The sequence below is a fragment of the Rhineura floridana genome, chromosome 22 (assembly GCF_030035675.1).
Source record: "Rhineura floridana isolate rRhiFlo1 chromosome 22, rRhiFlo1.hap2, whole genome shotgun sequence".
Taxonomy (NCBI): domain Eukaryota; kingdom Metazoa; phylum Chordata; class Lepidosauria; order Squamata; family Rhineuridae; genus Rhineura; species Rhineura floridana.
This window is the reverse complement of record NC_084501.1, coordinates 15490304-15511134: the sequence shown is the minus strand read 5'-3', so window position 1 is coordinate 15511134 and position 20831 is coordinate 15490304. Positions and strand designations below refer to the sequence as shown.

At 45.4% G+C, this 20831-nt stretch overlaps 2 protein-coding genes and 1 pseudogene across 2 annotated transcripts; 1 reads left to right on the top strand and 2 right to left on the bottom strand.

Annotated features, from left to right (window-relative positions):
• Positions 1–2495: 2495 nt before the first annotated feature.
• On the bottom strand, positions 2496–5010 carry LOC133374705 (loricrin-like). The gene is made up of 2 exons (XM_061605887.1): positions 4919–5010; positions 2496–3693 (listed from the first exon to the last, which is right to left on the bottom strand). The coding sequence occupies exon 2, from the start codon at positions 3660–3662 to the stop codon at positions 2799–2801; it is 864 nt and encodes a 287-aa protein (XP_061461871.1). The 5' UTR covers positions 3663–3693; positions 4919–5010; the 3' UTR covers positions 2496–2798.
• A 9419-nt stretch (positions 5011–14429) lies between these two features.
• On the bottom strand, positions 14430–15789 carry LOC133375174 (loricrin-like). Its single transcript, XM_061606744.1, has one exon. The coding sequence runs from the start codon at positions 15787–15789 to the stop codon at positions 14713–14715; it is 1077 nt and encodes a 358-aa protein (XP_061462728.1). The 3' UTR covers positions 14430–14712.
• A 3840-nt stretch (positions 15790–19629) lies between these two features.
• Positions 19630–19748, top strand: LOC133375271 (5S ribosomal RNA; annotated as a pseudogene).
• The last annotated feature ends 1083 nt before the right edge of the window (positions 19749–20831 follow it).

Here is a 20831-nt window from a genome sequence, read left to right as displayed (position 1 = left end):
CGATCTCCGCCACGCCCCCGCTATGATGAGCTTCCGCCGGGCCTCGAAGACCTGGCTCTTCAGACAGGCTTTTGGGGTGGGTTAGGTTTACTCTATTGCTGAGATGTTAATGTTTTAATGTATTTGTATGTTTTTATACTGTATGTCGCCCAGAGTGGCTGGACAACCAGCCAGATGGGCAACTAATAAATCTAATAAATAAATACATCTTAAAAAGTGAACAAAAACAAATTTCTCTTCCATTCTTGGCTGAGGACATAGGGTTGTCTCTACCTAAGTTATACATAGAGTAGACCCACTGAAATTAATTAATTCATGTTAATCACATCTATTAACTTCAGTGGGTCTACTTTGAATAGGATTAACGTTGGATACCATTCATAGGTTGTTTTTGTTTAAGTAATCAAGATAGACTCTTCCCATAGCATGCTTAAAGACCTCTGTCTAGCCTCAAGATACGACATGAATTTCAATAAATCTGAGTCACTGGGACTGAGTATAGACAGTTGATGTCAAAAAAAAAAAAAAGGATTGCACAAGCTTTTCTAGTTTTCAGCTGGATTTACTCCTTCCACCATCCTTGGCTATGGGCCATGCTTGCTGGTATCTTGGATACTCATAAAATGAAAGCTCTAGTTCAGATGTGGCCAACATTCTGGGTAATGCTATCATAACACATGCTGTAATTGATAGAAAAAAGAAGTATGAGTGGAAATATGTTTGAATGGCATGGACTGGAAATAGACAATTCACCCATCCTTAGTTAAAAGCTAGCCAGTGAAGGCTGATCCACTGGGGCAAGGGGGACGCAGCCCCAGCAACTCCACCCAGCTCCCACTGGCCTGCTTTCTCATTTGCAATCCGCCCAGGAGGTGGTACTGCCTGTCACTTCCCCCCTCCCTTAGCCTCGTTGATGTGTTTGTAGAACTCAGCAGGAAGAAGGAGGATGGGAGGAACCAGAATGACTTGGCTTCACTAGCAATTGGCTGTCTCCACCTGCTGTTGGCCTCCATACCTACTGCCCCATCAGTCCCAAAGGACTCCATACACCACTGAATGTAGCCATATGAAAAATGCAACCACCGCCACCTCAACATCCATTTATTCATAACACGGAGGGCCAAGATGCTGCCTTTTTTTTTTTTAAAGGAAGACTCTGGTGTACTCAAAGAGAGCAATGCATTGTGTGAACATCAATGCTTATTCAACATTCCTGGCTGTCAGCCAAGACAACAGATATACAATAGACCTGATTGGGTGGGGTGAAGGTTCTGTCTTGGCTCCCTAATGGACTGCTAAAATGGAATCCAGGTGTCACCTGTTGAAAGACTCTGCCCCATTGTCTTTCAGGACAGGGCTTCAGCAGACGTTTGTGCTTATCACCACATATGTTTAAGCCAGTTCCTGGCCTTTTATTATGTTCTAGCACAAGGAAAGGAAGTCTGTCACCCTCCAGATGATGTTGGATACCATTCCCCATCATCCCTGATGACTGGCCATGCTACCTGGCAGAAGAGGCTGATCTGTTTGGGTGGACATCTGTCTGCCTTCAGCCAGACCCCAACTGCCTGCTGTCATATTTATAGCCAGTCTAGGGGGTGGCCTTGTCTGCCACCTTCCTCCTCCTTAGTCTCGGTGCTGTCCCTGATAGAACTCAGGAGGTGAGAAGACGGAGCAAAGGCAAGGATTTGCTAGCTCAGAATGCCATTGGCTCTGGCTCCATTGAGTGTTGGGCTCCCTGCCTTCCGCCCCACCATTCCCTAAGGACACCAGCCACCATTGGTGCCTGGGGCAACAAGAGTTCAAGTTGGCAAAGGCTGCTCGAGGGTCTAGTTATGGTTCCATACGTATCCAGATGTGAGCAACCACTGAGTGCTGAGTTAATGGAAAAGAGCATTCCTGTGTGGAGTAGATTGAATGCCCCGAGGTCTATGTGCTCCATCATTCCTGGGTTGGGAACTGTACCCAAAATATGAGTACCTGGAAACTCACTATTGGGTTTGACCTTGAAAGACTAACGCAGCCCATGAGCGCCACAGCTAAAGGACCCTCCTTTCCCCATATAAAGCTGCCTGGACCCTGAGATTGTCGTTTGAGGCCCTTCTCTGCCTGCCACCTCCAATGGAAGTCTGGAGGGCAGGAATGAAAGAAGGGACCTTCTGTGTAGCTTATGGGATGCTGTCCCCAAGAAGGACTACCTGCCTCCAACCTTGACATCTCTTCAGCACCAGGTAAAAGGTTGTTGTAGTTTTTTTATTTCCCCAGGCATTTGGCAGCACTGAGGATGTTATTGAATTCTTCACTTTTTTCCCTTAAATAAATAAGGTTTATATGATTTTAGACTTGTATTTTTAAAACATTGGTTGTAAATAGTTTGGGGACTTTTTTCATAGGAAGCAACACAAAAAAATATTACAGACAAACCTAAAAGAGGCACATAATGGACAGATTATGAGGGTGGTGATGGGAAGATGCAAGAAGACACCAACCATGTATTCATTCTGAGGTAAGTTTTATTAACTCCCATGCATAAATGGAGATTGAAGCAAAGAAATCAGCATTTGCATGTGTGTGTGTGTGGGGGAGATGTATTCTGAACTCCCCTCCAGCACACAAATCATAACTTATTGTAGAAGGCTCAGACACACATTGAGCGCGCAAAAATGAAATGCCATTGAAGAAGAAAAGGACAAAGAAACAACGTGTAGAAAGGTTGCCAGCTTAACAAGACATTGATAAGAACATGACGGAAGCTTGCCAAGACAGCTTTTCTCTCATGGCTTGACAATTGTTGCATTTTACTTGATGCTTGGCAATGGACAGACCTGCTTGGTTTGTTCTAAGCATGGTGGGACAACAATGGGACACTTTGTCTGGGACCCTATAACGCCAAGCCCACCTGAGCTGCCTCCTGAGCTACAACAGACCGACCCTCCACTTCCACTGGAGCTACAACAGACCGACCCTCCACTGCCACCCCCTGGACCTACAACCGGCAGCCCACCGGAGCTGCCTCCAGAGCTACAACAGACCGACCCTCCACTTCCACTGGAGCTACAGCAGACTGGCCCCCCACTGCCAACCCCTAGACCTACAACCTTCTGCCCACCTGAGCTGCCTCCAGAGCTACAACAGACCGACCCTCCACTTCCACTGGAGCTACAGCAGACCGACCCTCCACTGCCACCCCCTGAACTTACAACCGGCAGCCCACCGGAGCTACAACAGACCGACCCTCCTCTTCCACTGGAGCTACAGCAGACTGGCCCCCCACTGCCAACCCCTGGACCTGAAACCTTCAGCCCACCAGAGCTGCCTCCTGAGCTGCAACAGACTGACCCTCCACTTCCACTGGCGCTACAGCAGACTGATCCTCCTCCTCCTCCAATTAGGGGGATCTTTTGCTGGCCTATCCCGTCTCCGCCGTCAGGCAGGAGGAGTCCACCAGCGCTTCCTCCGTAGTAACCTTGCTGATATCCGCCACCACCGCCGCCGCCACAGCAAGAGCCTCCTCCTGGGACTACGATGATAGGCTGTCCGTATCCACCGCCTCTGCTACAGCAGCAACATCTTCTCCCACCACCACTGGCGCAGCAGCAGCAGCCGCCACCGCTTGAAGCACAACAGCAACAGCTTCCTCCGGTTTGTTTTTGCTTGCTCATCTTGCGGACGGTGTGTTTTTGTGGGTTAGTCCTGAAAAGGGACAAAGTGTTGTTAAGTTACACGCTGGCTGCAATGCTCACTGCTCAAGGGCCTAGTTCTCATGATGGTCAAGTTGTGCCTGGGGTGTAGCATTTGAGATTTCATTAGTGTTGGTGGTATGTGTACGTGTTGGGGGGAATCATCTGGCTGAATACTTACCCGTGTTTTTTTAAAAACATATTTAGATTCCACCTGTCATGTAAACATATCTAGATGGTGCAAATTATTTCCTCGCACATAGAAAATCATCATGCAGGGTTCTGAGTTCTAACCTTGCTTTCTCCCTAACAATGCCATGTCTCTATTATTATTGCTATTTTCTGTTGTACATCATTTTGGCACAGCCTGAAAGGCAGTAAAAACAGATATCAGAATACATAAGGATTTAAATTGTGGAGGCACATCCCACTTGGTGACCCTCCCCTTGTGCAAATGGTGCAACCCCGACACAAGTTGACCACCTCATTAGTTGCTGGCTTTAATGCTCAATTTTTCATACTTTCCATTTTCTGTTTCCTCAGCTATATTGCAGGCTGCAAGCTGGCAAGCTGAACCCTTTATCTGGTGCAGATGTGAAGGTCAGATAATGTCATAACAATCTGCTCCTTAAGCAGCTAAGCAGGTCTGGGCTGTGCAGACTGCATGGATGTAAGGCCTTTGCTGAGAATAATTTCTCGGTGAACTTTTGTCTGACAGATTTATCCTTAAATCGTTTAAAAAAAGGATTAAGGTGCCTCTTGGAACATTTTAAGGGCGTGATGAAATGTCTGACATAGCTGCAGCTATCATTTAAGCACTGTCGTTGGAGAGGGCACGCTAATTCATCTGCTGTGACCTCAACTGTTCATGGACTGTCAAGCTCCACCCAAATATAACATGCTTCTCCATGAGCATGGAAATGATGGCTATACTGTATACCCTACATGCCACCCACAGACTCTAACCTGAGAAGCAAATAGACAAGAGAACAAAGGAAGAACTCCTAACAGATTCTCCTCAACTGATTTACATCCAGAAGAAGCTCTCTCTCCCTCTGTTGATTTTAAGGAATTCTATACCGTATCAAGAATTCAGTCCAGTGCCCAAATCAACCCAATCACACCATTAGCATCTACAGACATATTATCTGAATAGCATCATTGTTGCATCAATCCTGCAGACGTTTCAATCCATGAAAAGGAAGGAAGAGTATCAAGGGTCCAAGCCTTGAGCTTACCTTGTTTGGCAGATGCGTTGGAGTGAAGAAGTCACACTGGATTCGAATGATGAGCTTGGAAGCCAGAGCTCCTTTTTATACCCATCTCCTGGCCTCTCCTACGGGAAGTGAGGCACCCCCAGAATGGTGAGTGACACAGTTACTATCTGTCTAACAACTGTCCTCATCAATCCCAAGATGCCAGACCAGTCATATGAGATCCATATCTCTGTTTTGTATCACTCGTTATTTTGTGATGTGTAAACAGCTTAATGACGTGCTCCACCTAATAGGCAAGTTCCTGTGATGCTCGTTTCTAGCGGTGCCCCACACATAGTGAGGTCTCTTGGTGGATGTGATATATTCAAGGTTTTGTTGAGGGGAAGGGGCGGCTTTTGGAAGGAATAGACAAATCATTCTATTTCCAGCACAAGTGTTTATCCATAAGCATGTTCCTTACTGTGTATGCATTCATATTCACTTTTTTAAAAAATGTAATGGAACTTGCTACACATGTACAACTGTTTGTGTGAAACACTGTACACTTCTTGATTTGTGTAGCTTAGCTGCTGTGTACACAGGGACACAGACAGTCTACTTGTTGAGCAATGCATGTGAATTTCTGTATGAGCATATTTTATTTATTTATTTATTTATTGTTTGATTTATATCCCACCCTTCTTCCCAGCAGGAGCCCAGGGCACAGGTGCAGAATAGATGGTCGAACAGTATCATGTTTGGAGACCCCTCAATGAGCATTGAGGTCTTTGCTGGTCTTGGGAACTCTGACCCTTTTCCAAGGATATAAAAAAAAACATCTTTATGGGATAGTTTTCCACCCCAAGCAACTTCTAATGAAGCTTCAGAGGGGCAGGGCTTTTTTTGTGTGTGATGGTATTCAGTAATAGGAGTATCACCACCTCTCTTTTTTGGGCTGCCCATGATAGCCGTTTTGCGTTGGCACTCACAACAGTTTTATCAAGATATGAGTACCATCACCTCAATTTTTTATTTTTGAAAAAAAACACAACGGCATTGATAGGTTGTCAGTCTTTGAATGCAACATGTGAAGACCCCTCATTTTTCTTGTCTTGGGGCTCCAACACTTTTTCAAGAAAACAGAACAAGGCCACCGTGTATGGGATAGTTTCCCACCCCAAGGGAACTCTAATGGCATATGAAACTGATGAGGCGCAATGTGGAAGTGATGCACACAGTTTAATAGGGTTTTTTTCTTCTTCCCCAAAGCAATTCAATTTGGGGTGGTAAAATATCCCCAAACTAAGTTGTGTGGGTTGTTTTAGGAGGCCAATTACATTTGCTTCCCTACATTGGTCTCAGCTTTTTTAAAAAACAATTTTTTTAATAGGTTGTTGTTGGTGGTGGTGCAGGAAAAACTCCAGTGGCAAAATTCATGGGATAAATTTAATCCTAGGTCAGCTTTTTTGTTTGTTTACAGAATCCCCAAACCCTTGAAAATGGCTGGGATCTGGAGACATTGATTGGTTAGCACCACTGATCATACTCAGAATAGACCCTTTGAAATGAATGGACATGACCTCATTTTGGTCCATAAATTTCCGTAAGTCTCCTCAAAGTAGAGCTTAGTTGGGTACAAACCATTGTTTACAACTCCACAGGCAACCACAATAAACAAGGAGAACTACGTTGTAGGTCTTCTTCTGTGCAAATGCTGCAATGAAGAGTGACCTGGGGTGAATTTCAAAGCTGTTTTCTTGGAAGAAGGTGAAAATATGTGTCCCATCCCACCAATTTAAACAAAACTGTTTTTAATAAGGACTCTATCAGCCATTAATAAAAATGCACACATCAATTAAGAAACAGTGATATTGAATTTAAACCCTTAAATATGCAGCCTGTTTGGTTCTCTCTCTCTCTCTCTCTGCTTTTCTGAAACAAGATCCTTAGGGCTCCCAAATTATGGAACGACCTCCCCGATGAAGTTCGGCTGGCACCAACATTGTTATCTTTTCAGTGCCAGATCAAGACTTCCCTTTTCTCCCAGGCATTCCAACAGCATCGGCTGAGCTCTGACCCCAGGTCTTTTAACTTGTTTCTCTGTGCTTTGTGGTTTTAAACTTTGTATGCTTTTTTAAAATTGCATATTTGTTTTAATGTTCAGTGTTTTTTTAATTTTCGTAAACCACCCAGAGCGCTTTGGCGATGGGGAGGTGTATAAATAAATAAATAAAATAGGGGTGTGGATCCATAATAATAAAGCATCCAACGTCAAAGAGTTCAAAGGGACGTATAAACCCCCAAAGAAAGAGAATCCAACAGCGGCAGGGAGTGAACAGAACATGATCTGAACATTCCTAAAGGCAGTAATCCACTGGAAGTTAAAAACCGGTTTCAATAAACAGTTTTTCAAACATGAAAAACCTGTAGAGGGCCATGAACTTGTTTCTCTGTGTGTGTGTGTGTGTGTATCCACACGCATAAGCGCACACGTGTGGGTGCATGGGTGTGTGTCGTTACAGAGAGAGGAATCTGCCTTTTAGTGTGGTAGCACCTGTGCTTTTGAATTCTCTGCCTTCTGACATTATGCAGCCACGGCGGCTTTATTGGTTTAAATGCCCACTGAAAACCTTTTTTTAAAAAAATCAGCAGACCTATCCAAGGCAGACATAGTTAGTAGGCAGAATTTAGTTACTTCAGTTCCAACTTTCCATCAATTTTTATCAGTGTTTTAAATATAGCTAATTTCCACACGTTAATAGTTTGGTGGATTTTTTTGTTACCTTTTATCTACAGTTTTCTTCGTGAGATCTTTGATTAAGCGGTTTTAAAACATGTTTCCCAATAAGATAAGCAAATAAATAAATAAAATCCTTCCAGCTGCATCCCACGTTAGCCCTTTGGTTTACTCGTTTCAACGGGTCTACTCTGAGTATAATTTAGTCGGGGACAACCCTTGGAGTCATGCCCAGAGATGGATTGTGAGCACTGAAACTGTTCTAGAACCTTTGAAATGTTCTCCAGCCTCACACAGTAATCTAGTTGCCATATTGTGAGCCAATTAAATATTCCAAATAGTCTCCAAAGGCAGCTCCGTGTACAACACTTTGCAGTAGTCTAGTCTGGAAGGTCCGAAGGCATGGATAACAGCGGCTAGGCATCCCTATTTGTTCTCCCTAGGAAGGCATGCCTGGATTCCACAATTCTTAGCTTTCCAACAAAAGTCACAATTTATTTTTTTCCCCACTGAGTTCTTCTAAGCTGTTGCTAATCAATTGCCTTGTGGTGTCATTTTAATGACTTTTTTTAAACTTCTGTACTGTCATATTGGAGGGGTAGGTCCTAGGACTGAAAAGGAAGGTAGGTTTTTAAAATAAATAAACATGCCCAATGTCTTTGGGGCTGCCCCTGTTCATAGCAAGGAAGAACTATCTATAACAATGATGGGGTTCCTCAAGCTCAGGGATCAGACATCACCCCTCAGTCCTTTCTATCTGGCCCTCAGTACTCTCTGGAAGCTACATCCCTTGCTGGACCTGCATCACATTCTCCTTGAGTATTTTTGCCTGCCTGAGGTGTGTCCTTAAATTCTGGTAATTCCTCTTGCTTGTCTTGACGGAGGACAGAGCGGCTCCGGTGTGTGAGTTTGTGCAGAAGCTTGCCCACAGCACAAAGGTTGAATTTATGTTCATTGCTCAACCAATGTTTGTTTCTGGCCTTGCCCGCCACTAGCTTGTGGCCCTCAGAATCCTGCCCAGTGTGGATAGTGCCATTTTGGATAAATAATGATCTGCACTCACACCCTGAACTTCAGAAATAGATAAATCCAATTGCTATACAATGAAGGTTGAGATACATCTCGGTGGAGAGGAAATCCCACAGCTTGGGGACTGTGACACAGAAAAGACCCCTCTTCCAGGTTGTTATTCCCCAAACATCTAAGGGTGGGAGAACTACCAAGAGAACCCCCTCTGCCAGTCGTAACACCTGAGGGGATCAGTAGGGAAGAAGGCAGCCTTTCAGATATCTGGGTGGGATATGTTTTATACAATGGTGGCTGTTGTCTATTGAGACTGGCACAGCAGAAAACAGGGAGCTCACCAATTGGTGGAACCAGAGCCAATGACAAGTGGAACCAACTCATTCTAGCTTGTCCCCATCCTCTTCTTCCTCCCCGCTGCATTCTACAAGGAGCAACATCGAGACGAAGGAGGAGGTAGGGGCTGACAGGCAGGGCCTGGACTCCTCTGGATCCGCCTAGTTCACTATCCCAATTGTGGCACAGAAAGTGCAACAGGGCCTTCCTAGAAGGAAGATCACTGCTAAATTAGTCAGTGGTTTGATGGTTTGTTATCCTCAAGGGGGCTGAAAGCCAAATAGGTTACCCAGTGCTGTCACACTAGGAAGCAAACTCTCTTCCCAGGAAATTTTTTTTTAATGCTGCTCTTTAAGGATCACTTATTTGTTCCCCCCCCCCCCCCGGCTCGTAACAAGCCAGAAGGCAAAATGCCATTAAAGCCATTTCCTTGTTATTTCATCTAGTTTTACTTGTGTGGTGAGTTTGAGTGGATGCTTGAGATTCTTTGTGGATTCCAATATGCACCAACCTGATCCACCCTTTCTGGACTAAATGACGGATCCAGATTTACTTTCTCACGTGCTCAATGTTTGTATATAGTTCCTGTTTGTTTGTTTTTAAATGCACCAAATAGGTTGCAATTCCTTGTTTTGAGAGAAAAAAAGATATTTAAAATATGTATTGAAGTGTGTGTGTGTGTGTGTGTGTGTGTGTGTGTGTGTGTGTGTGTGTGTGAGAGAGAGAGAGAGAGAGAGAGAGAGAGAGAGAGAGAGAGAGAGAGGCTCTGATAGTCACTACTCTGTACCAGATAAACAATCTGGATTTACTTTCTCACTTTCCAAAAGTTTGTATATAGTTCTTGGGTTGTTGTTTTTTTAAATGTACAAAATAGTTTAGAATTGCTTGTTTTGAGAGAAAGACATTTAAAATATGTATTGAAATTAATCTGTGTGTGTGTGATCTGGAATGTGGAGTTGATCAGTCAGACTATACATTAGCAAAGACTAAAATGAATGGTCCTGATATGTTATACCAGATCTATCCAATGCAAACCCCCCCCCGCTTCCCAGACACAGGGAGTCTGGTGTGGAATACACACTTGGGGAAAGGTCTTATGTAAAGATGGAAAACTTTGATTCATTTAATGGTGAACCTACCTAAATTGCGCTTTCTGAAAGAATACCCAGCCAGCCTTCAAAATTTGCACTTCTCCAAATTTTGCACGGCAGTTCTCCAGCCAAGGGCAAACATGCATATGTGAGGGTAAAGTGTGCATAAAAAATGCATATGATCATGAAAACTACATACACAATGCATTATAATAGGGGGAAATGCTTTGCCAACATGTTTGCTTTAGACAAAATTGTATGTAAACATGTATAATAGAAATAAATGCACTGAATTTTGATGAGGTCCTTTTTTTTAAAGCCCACAGATGGATTTGGAAATGAGGAGGATTGAGTATACAGCTGGGAAAAAAAGAGGAATGGGGAGAAACCAAAATTCACAGATTCATCCATCCCTACTGTTATGTGAGCCTGGGCCACTCCGTCTACTAGATCCCAGCCCCAGAACCTGATGCCTATCCATGGCTGGGTACCCAATGTGGAATCTTCTGAGGACAAACCCTGTAGTCCCAGGATCTTGAAGAGCAGGAGTGTCCCCTGGAACCAGTGCTAAGGATCACCTGGATCTCTGAGGGGGAGACCTGATGAATAATTCTTGGAGTTGTCAAAGGAGGAGCTGAAGCCACCACAACCTCAGTCCTTGAGTGCCACTGATGACATACCATCTGTCTATGAATCCAGAATTGCCGTATGTCCCACACGCAAAGGGGTCTCCTCATGAATAAGCAATATGTGAATGGCCTTCACTACCAGCAGCTGGAGTTAAGGTGTGGTCTAGGAGGCCCGAGTATATAAGGTCCCCATCTTGAGACTTCCCCTTGCAAAAATTAACACAGATCTCATAGAATCATAGAATAGTAGAGTTGGAAGGGGCCTATAAGGCCATCAAGTCCAACCCCCTGCTCAATGCAGGAATCCAAATCAAAGCATTCCCGACAGATGGCTGTCCAGCTGCCTCTTGAATGCCTCCAGTGTTGGAGAGCCCACTACCTCTCTAGGTAATTGGTTCCATTGCCGTATGGCTCTAACAGTTAGGAAGTTTTTCCTGATGTCCAGCTGAAATCTGGCTTCCTGCAACTTGAGCCCGTTATTCCATGTCCTGCACTCTGGGATGATTGAGAAGAGATCCCGGCCCTTCTCTGTGTGACAACCTTTCATGTTCATCTCTTGACTTTACTCCCTCTGATTTCCTTACTGTGTTACTGTCTGAGCATCCTGTGACATTGATCCTGGACAGTTGCATGATCTTGTCTCTTCTGAATCAATATTTAGGACCTAGACTGATTCTCTGTTCTTGACCTTTGTTTGTTTGCACTGTGTTGCACCTACAACCCTGCCCTTATTTGTGACCCCAGAACCGCTGACAATGCATCACAGTTTGTATAGATCCTGCCTACTTGCTGTGCTAACCATGATGGAATCCTTGCCTTAGGAAGCAGCAGGAGAACCACAACATGTCTGTCACCATGTCACTGTGCACATTGTCAAGCAATGACTTGTCATGTGATTTAATGTGGCACTGGGTTTTGTAGGTAGGAGCCTGTTGTGTCAGGTTCTTGATGATAATCAGATGATGGTTGGTGCACCTGATGATCATCGGATGCATCATGCATCTGGACAAGTAGGAATGTGCAAAGATATGATGCCCAGAGCACATGTGTGAGGCTCCGGGTTCAATCCCCAAAGCCCCCCAGATTAAAAGGACCTCAGGAAGCAGGGCTCAGGAAGAGCTATGTCTGCTTGGGACCTGGTGATGGGCTGTAGCTCAGTGCTAGAGCATTTGTTGTGCAAGGCTCCAGGTTCAATCTCTGGCATGGTCAGGTCTGAAACTCTGGAGAGCCACTGCCAGCCAGTGAGGATGACACTGAGCTAGATGGACCAATGAAGCATCTGATGTCCTTTGGGAGCTGCTGGCAGCTGGAGCAGATAATATAGAGCTACATAGTCCCCAAATGGTCTGGCACAGTTGAATGCAGGAGTGGGACCATAACTCAATGGAGGTGCACATCCAATGGATGCAAGAAGGTCCAGGTTCAATCTGCAGTTGAAGGAGCCATGATGCAGCTGCCCTGGACGGGAAATAAACAACAGCAACAGTAGGACCATTGCTCCATCTGGATCAGCCTTGTCCACCTCTCTGCCTGGGTTATCTTTCCCAACCCTGCCAGGAGATGCCAAGGATTGAACCTGGGGCCTTCTGCATGCAAAGCAGGTGCTCTACCATTAACCTACAGCCCTTTGGCTCCGGGCTGAGCAAAGCCCAGCACCTGATAGGGATGCAAATCACCCCCTCCATAGTGAATTTGATGAATGGAGAAGGCTCAGGAAAAGCCTTCCTCAGTTGTTCAGCACAGATCAGCTGAAGGGACGGAGACATTTACCTTTCTGTGTACAAATTCAAGTGTGTGTGTGTGTGTGCAAGTGTGCAGTGGTGACACCCAGAGTGGTGGCCACACCTGGAAGTTTGGCCAAAGGTGAAGATAGCCCTCAGACCGTAAAAAAATCTAACCACACCTGAACTAGGTGGGCTCTCATTTTATGCGTAACAAAAAAATATTGAGATACCTAAAAGGAGTATACCCTCTAGGGCAGAGGTAGGGAACAGAAGCTCGGGGGGGGGGGTCTGGGAGAGGCCATTCTCTGTGGCACCTCCTAAGTTGTGAAACTCCCTCCCCTCAGATGCACATCTGGCACCTTCAGTATGCAGTTTCCATCACATGCTGAGGTCACGAGTGATGGAAAGTGGTCTTTGGCACTTGAGATGTATATTTTTAGGACCCACCCTATTTCTGTGATTGTGATTTACTTTAAACTGTAGCACATGCTGCATTTTTTAAGCGGTGGCTCACCCTATGCCTTTAAGATGAAGACTAGGATGGATATGATGACGGTTGCTCCTCTACATAAAAATATGGACTGCCTTCAAGTCGATCCCGACTTATGGCGACCCTACGAACAGGGTTTTCACGGTAAGCGGTATTCAGAGGGGGTTTACCGTTGCCTCCCTCTGAGGCTGAGAGGCAGTGACTGCCCCAAGGTCACCCAGTGAGCTTCATGGCTCCGTGGGGATTCGAACCCTGGTCTCACAGGTCATAGTCCAGCACCTTAACCACTACACCATATTGGCTCTCTATACATAAAAAGCACCCTAAAAGCATAGCCGCTGTTCAGGGATGATGGGAGTTTTAGTCAGCAATGTCTGGAGGGCCACAGGTTCCCCACACCTTTTCTAAACCATGGATGGGGAACCTGTGGCCCTCCAGATGTTGCCTAACTACAACTCTCATCATCAGTGAACAGTGGCTATGATGACTGGGGCTCCAACAACATTTAGAGAGCCATAAGTTCCCCATTCCTCTTGAAGGCAGTTGGACAGATAAAGGGAACATTGCATCTAACATTTCCTTTCCTTCCCCTCCACAATCCTAAGTGGTACCATCTACCCTACCATCTCAGGGCTCAGCTACCTCCTTTTGTCAAATGTGTTTGGATAGGTAATAAATCCCCAGTTGGTCAAAGTTCACTTCCCATGATGCCTATATGCAATCTCCTGGTTTAGAGTTGGACCTCCAAAAATCCCTCACAATCCTCCCCCCCCCGGAAACAGATCAAACATAACAGGGGAGGGCTGGTGTTTTTGCACCCTGCTGTCCTAGAGGCATCTGTTAAACTTCAGGTATGTGACTCAAACATTCTTGTTGCAGCAGGCATTTTAAGGTCATGGTTGATTTCACAATGATTTTATTGTCCTCTTGTTTGAGTTTATGTATGGCTTTTTTATGTGCACAGCTTAGAAATTCAATACGAGATGCAGCTACAGGGGAATAGCAACCATATTGCAAACACTGTATGTAAATTAGGCCTCAGAACCGTCAGCCAATCAAAATGCAGTCAATGCTAGGGATGTTCTGAATTTATCCCAAATTTAGTTGTGCCACTGTGAAACTGTAAGAAGCTGTCACTTTTTCAGTGCCCAGCCTCTAATAATTTTGTTGATTTCCATCATTTCTGTCTTGCCTTTTGATTTCAAAATTTTATTTACAGATTTATTTTATTTAAAAGGAAATGTTTGGCTTTACGGTGATTTTAGCGTTTTATCTGTTTTATGCCTGGCTTGTCTTTTTTATGTGCACCGCTTAGAAATGCAAATGATCAAGCAGTATACAAATGTTTTAAATAATAAATCAAATACAATAAAATAATTGTCTGGTTGGTTAAAGGATGTTAGACTCACTGGGCCTCTGGTCTAATCCAGCAAGGCTCTTCTTACGTTCTTATAAAGGAAGAAGGACAATATCAACATCGCTTCATTTTAATTCTCAAGTAAGCTTTATTATCTCCCATGCATTAGTAGAGATCTGAAGCAGGAAACCGATGGAGCATTTTGCCAACACTCCTCCAGCATGAGCATTCACATTTGTCTCCCCTTTGGACAGCATCACATTGAACATGCAACACCGAGGAGACAAGCTTGTGACCAAGACAGGGAACAAGGCATGCAACATGCAAAGCTGTTCCACCTAAAGGTGGGATATGACATCAAGAACGAAATACACTGACATGTCGGTCTCGTTTTCTTTCTTTCTGGGAGAGCACGTCGTCGTAGAATGGAGCAAACAACCCAGAACTCTTTACTTCTGGCTGGGTGGCCATTGGCAAGATTGCTTGGTTTGGCCTATGCCAGGAGGGAGGCAAACGGGTTGCTTTGTCTGCATAGAGCCCCCTCCAGACCCTCCTCTGATGCAGTTGCCAGAGCTCTGGCCAGCTCCGCAGCCACCACCACTGCTAGCTCCTGACAGGATAATGGTCTGACCACTTGAGCCTCCACAACCACTGGAGACTCCTCCAATGCAGCCACCAGAGCTCTGGCCACAACTGCCACTGCCACTGCTTCCGCCACATGGGACTATGATGGTCTGGCCACCTGAGCTGCCCCCACCAGAGACTCCTCCAGTGAAGCAGCCAGAGCTCTGACCACCCCCGCTACTTCCACCACATGGGACTATGATGCTTTGGGCACCTGAGCTGCCCCCACTCCCAGATCCTCCTCCAATGCAGCAGCCAGAGCTCTGGCCACTACTGCCACTGCCACTACTTCCTCCACATGGGACTATGATGGTCTGACCACCTGAGCTGCCCGCACCAGAGACTCCTCCAGTGAAGCAGCCAGAGCTCTGGCCACCCCCGCTACTTCCACCGCATGGGACTATGATGCTTTGGCCACCTGAGCTGCCCCCACTCCCAGATCCTCCTCCGATGCTGCAGCCAGAGCTCTGGCCACTACTGCCACCACAACTACTTCCACTACATGGGTCTATGACAGTCTGACCACCCCAGCCACTACCTCCACCACATGGGACTATAACGGTTTGTCCACCTGATCCACCACCACCACCGGACCCACCTCCAATGCAACCGCCAGAGCTCTGGCCGCCACTGCTTCCACCACTTACAGTGATGGTTTTACCACCAGATCCTCCACTGCTCCCACCTCCACAAATGGATCCCCCTCCACTGGATCCGGCACCTACAACCTTAATTCCACTGCCTCCCCCACAACCAGATCCCCCACCAATATTCTTAACCCCTCCACTGGACCCTCCTCCAATGCCAAAGCCCCCTCCACTGCTACTGTTTGATCCTATGATCTTAACTCCTCCACAGGTGCCTCCTCCACCACAACCACCACCAGATCCTCCACCTATCATTTTAACTCCACTTGACCCTCCACTACCGCCGCCTCCACAGCATATCCCTCCCCCACCACTTAAGCTTGGGATCTTTTGCTGGCAGATCCCACCTCCTGATCCCCCACTGGACCCTCCTCCGCTGCAGCATCCAGAAGACTGTTGGCCGCTGCCTCCACCTCCTCTGCTGCATATAGCAATTTGTCCAGATCCGCCGCTGGATCCTGTACTTCCTCCACAGCAGCTCTGTCCGCCGCCTCCACCGCTGCTGCCACCTGAGATGGTGATGGTCTTTTGGCCAGAGCTTCTGCCTCCGCCACTGCCACCCCAGCAGCAGTCTGATAACTTCCCTTGGCTCGGATAGCTAGAGGAACCTCCACCGCTACTTCCACCACATGAGCTGCAGCCGCCACTGCTGCTGCCCCAACAAGAGCTAGTGCTCTGTTTCTGCTGCCCAGAGCTCATTTTTCAATGTTGGGATGTAAGGGGATCTCTTCTTTCTTGCTTGCTTTCTTGCTTTCTTGCTTTCTTGCTTTCTTGCTTTCTTGCTTTCTTGCTTTCTTGCTTTCTTGCTTTCTTTGTGGTTGTTTAGCTCTGAAACAGAAAAGAGACAAAATCAGTCTTCCAAGCATAAGTGGTCCTGTACCGGCTTAAAGCAGGGGCAGGGAGCATTTCCTTCAGCCTGTGGGCCATATTCCTTTCTAGGCAAGCTTCCAAGGACCACATGCAAGTGGTGGGCAGGGCCAGAAGCCAAACTGGGCATAGCAGGAAATATATGCTTTGCCTTTGGGCAGTAGGCTGGTTTCTGCACAGGCTCAGACTCACTTATCTCCATCCTCCATCCAGGCAAGGAAGGGGCATGATCAGAGTTCAAGGGGGAAACCCTCAAGGAGGATGCACAGCAGGACTGGTGAGATGTATGGCCTGGACTGAGGCCATGTGGCTTGATGAGTGTCTCGAGGGCTGGATAGAGATACTCAGAGGGCTGCTTTTGATCCTCAGACCTGAGGTTCATGACCCTGGCCTAAGGCTCCAGGAACTGATTGGATTATATAAAGTCTCCTTTGTCTCAGTTTATTGGGGGGGGGGAGAGTCCTCTGGCTGATGTGTTGGAGAGACATCAGTCGCCATAGCCTTGTGGCTTAAATAAATAAGATGGAAGCAGTGGCATACCTAATCACACCTGATGCCTTCCAAAGAATCAGATCCAGATATTGGTGGATGGCTAGTAAGAGAAAAAAGTGGTCCATGGAACTGGACCCTGCAGTGATGCCATCTAAAAGAAACATGCTATGGAAGTGATGGGAACTTAGCCATAAAGGGGCACATGTTTGGCATGCAAGGCATTCTTTGTTTGATCTACAGATCTTGAGGGGGAAAAGCTTTGGCTAAGATAGTTGAGGGTGACTGCCAACCAGAGCAGACAACGCTGAGCTAGATTGTCCAATGGTCTGGCATGATGTAAAATAGCTTTATACAATGGAGAAGGCTCACAGATCACAGCATGTGCTTTGCTTGCACAAGGTGGACAATTTCTGGGCTACATGAAGCAATGGTCTGATGTAGAAGAAGGTAACTCCCTGTGTTTCTGCATAACTGAACCACTGCCATTCCCTTCAGTTCTTTGGCTAAAAGGACTGCAGATCACATACTGACCAGGAGGTTGGACTAGGTGACCTTCAAGATCCCTTTGAACACTAATGTTTCATAATTCTACTGGTCCATTTCTCCCAGTATTGAATACTCCGGCTGACAGTGACTCTCTGGGATTACAAAGACTTTCCCGGTCTTCCTTTCTGAGATCATTTAAGTAGGAGATGTCAAAGGCCTGAACCTGAAGACCTTCTGTTTGCAAAAGATGTCCTTAAGCTATGAATCCAATGCACTGTTGGATTCATGCTTATTCTCCCTGTATTATACCTGCTGTCTAACTGGCAGCAGCTCTGCAATGATTGTGGTGCAAGCCTCCAAAGCAAAACTTCTGGAGATCCTTGAAGCCACACACAAAGCAGAACCTTTGTGACCGTCCCTTCATTTCCCTCACTATTCACTACTTCACTTAAGCCAAAATGGGGGTTGCACCCCCGAGTGATTCTTACTGATCAGGGATCACACAGTGATTGTGATGATGTCACAATATGGCGCAGCCAAACTTATTTATTTGTTTATATACAGCTTCAGTTTTCAACAGAAATCTCTAAGCAGCATATAAATCCCAACAACAAGAACAACAAAGGATCAATATAGACATACAGTACAAATTCCACATTCAAAACCTAACAATACTACTGTGACAATTACTAAGTTACTAGTAAATTACTATGAGCTGACATCACTGTGGACAAAAGAAACCCATTGAGAGTAATGGCAGCAACCTCTAAATTGAGCTTTGGGACTGAATTCTGTTACTATTTGCTACCTATCTATAATCCCTTCTCTAGTTCCCATCTGAAATATCGCCACATCTACATTGCCCTTAAGCAGTACTTGATTGCATCAAAGCCCATTCTCTAAATCTTCTCTTGAACAATCATTGATCAGAGACTCAACAATTAGATCATCTGCCATATTCTGCTCCTGCTTCAGTAAAAAGGCTTAAGACCCTTTATCAAATAAACACAGGCTTACCTTCTTCAGCAACTGGAACCAAAGAATAGTTGGAAGTGAGTGAATGAAGATATTTTGAATTCAGAGGTCTTTTTATACTCTCTACAGGCCTCTCCTACGGGAAATGAGACAACCCCAGGAGTGGTGAGTTGCATTTTTATTCCCTGTCTAACAACTGGCCCTTCTAGTCTTGGATGATTTACAAAGGTGCAGGGGATTAACACTTGTCATGGCTATCACTGGTTAGTTGTTGATGAATAAACACAATGAGTTAATAAAGAGCCCTGACTAATTGCTTGGCTTAATGGAGTTGGTTTGGGGTAGTGGATGAGTTCTTCTTGCAGGTGTGCCAGAGATGTGTAAACCCTGTCTCTCTATTTCCATGTACATTTCCACCAGAACTGAGCAAACTACCATTTCTGTGTATAGTTTCATTAGTGTGTTCCTCTCTGAATGGGACTCATGTGATGTTTTCACATAACCATGTTTGACTAGCACCATTGTTTTCTAAGACATTTGATTATTACATGATTATCTGATGTACTAGGTTACCCATGTTCACTACAGGATCTCTGATTGGTTAGACTCGCTCAAATAAAAGGAGAAAGAAGCTCTAAGCAGAGGAGAAAATGGTTCTGAATCAGCAGCAAATGGGGACTTTCTTGGCTTTTCAGAGGCATCTGGCTGGCCACTGTGAGAAAAGGATGGTGGACAAGATGGGCCATTAGCCTGATCCAGCAGGCTCTTCTTATGTTCTAGACACAGTGATAGAGTGGAGGGAGACCTGGGTTTACAAACTGACCCCTCTGTGGTCTTTAGATCAATTGTTTGAGAGGAAGAGAATGGGTGCTTATCTACCTTCTTACCTGATCTGAATGTATTGGGTGAGGAACAGGGACTCTGTGCTGGTGTATCTGTGCTGGGCTGATGGCAGCAGGAGTCCAATAGGTCTACAGAAACATCCATGCAAAGAATGGATAGGGAACTTGTGGCCTTCAAGATAATGTTGGACTCCAGTTCCCATCAGCCACAGCTAGGGAAAGGAGCTGTCAATTTCAGTTCTCTCAGTTTCTCATTTTTTGAATCTTAAATTCAGTTCCCCACATTTTTGCAGAAATTTGCAAAAATGTGTTTTTAAAAAATCCTCATGAACATTCATCAGCATTTTAGTGTGACTGTCTTCTAATAAACAGACTTTTTTTTGCAAGCAAATTCTCCTAATATAATACATTTTTGTAGGTTATTTTCACAAAAGCCTACAGCTATACTATCCTGAACACACCTGATCTCGTCTGATCTTGGAACCTAAGCAGGATCAGGCCTGGTTAGTACTTCGATGGGAGACCACCTGAGAATACCGGACACTGTAGGCTTAGAGGAAGGCAATGGTAAACCACCTCTGAATACCTCTTACCATGAAAACCCTATGAATATATCCAAAAAAAGATTCATAGGATCACCATAAGTCGTAATCGACTTAAAGGCATATAACAACAACATATTTTCACAATTTTTTATTTTATTTTTATACACATTGCCCCCAATACATTTGGTTGGAGAACAGCTTCACAAAATATGGGTGTGAACACCAAAGGATAATTATGTTTTGGCTGTTGCATTGTTTGGGGAAGTGTGGTTTTTTAAAGAGGATTAGACAAATTTATGGAGGGTAAGGCTATCAATGGCGACTAGCCATGTTGTCTGTGCTCTGCCACCATAGTCAGAGGAAGTATGCTTCTGAAAACCAGTTTCCAGAAGCCTCAGGAGGGGAGGGTTACTGTCATGCTCAGGTCCTGCTTGTGGGCTTCACATTTGGGCATCTGGTTGGCCATTGTGAAAACAGGAAGGTGGTCTAGATGGGCCCCCTTTGGCCTGGTCCAGCAGGCTCATCTTATGTCCTTATGAATTTGGTCTATTCAGCTTTAATTGTGAACTGAATTGAATGTCTCCCCCAGCCCTAGCCTCAGCCAGCAGGGGCCAGTGGTCAGAGCTGATAGGCGCTGGAGTCCAACAAATCTCGGAAGGGCCACATGTTCTCCATTCCTAATCTAAAGACATGTTCATGTAAACTAAGAAGTCATGAAGTGACTCCATGTGCACTGCCTGCTGTTTCACACCCTGCAGCTGCTGCTGATTATTCTGAAACATCCACTACCTGGTGTAGGACAGTTATGTAACAAAGTTCATTGCAGGTAACCGACTGAGATGGGAAACTCCCTGACTCAGAGAGCCAGCTGCAGATTTCTTTGTCCATTTTCTTTAGATGAAGAAGGAGGAGGCTGCAGTTACAGAGCATAATGGGTTGCGGTCAACTCAGTCCTACTCAGAGTAGACCCATTGGAATCAATGGCCATAAGTTAGTCATGTCCATTGATTTCAGTTGGTCTGCTGTGAGTATCACTTAGTCGAATACAGCCCATTGTAAGAGCACTGGAAGAGACCAGCTGGATTAGCAT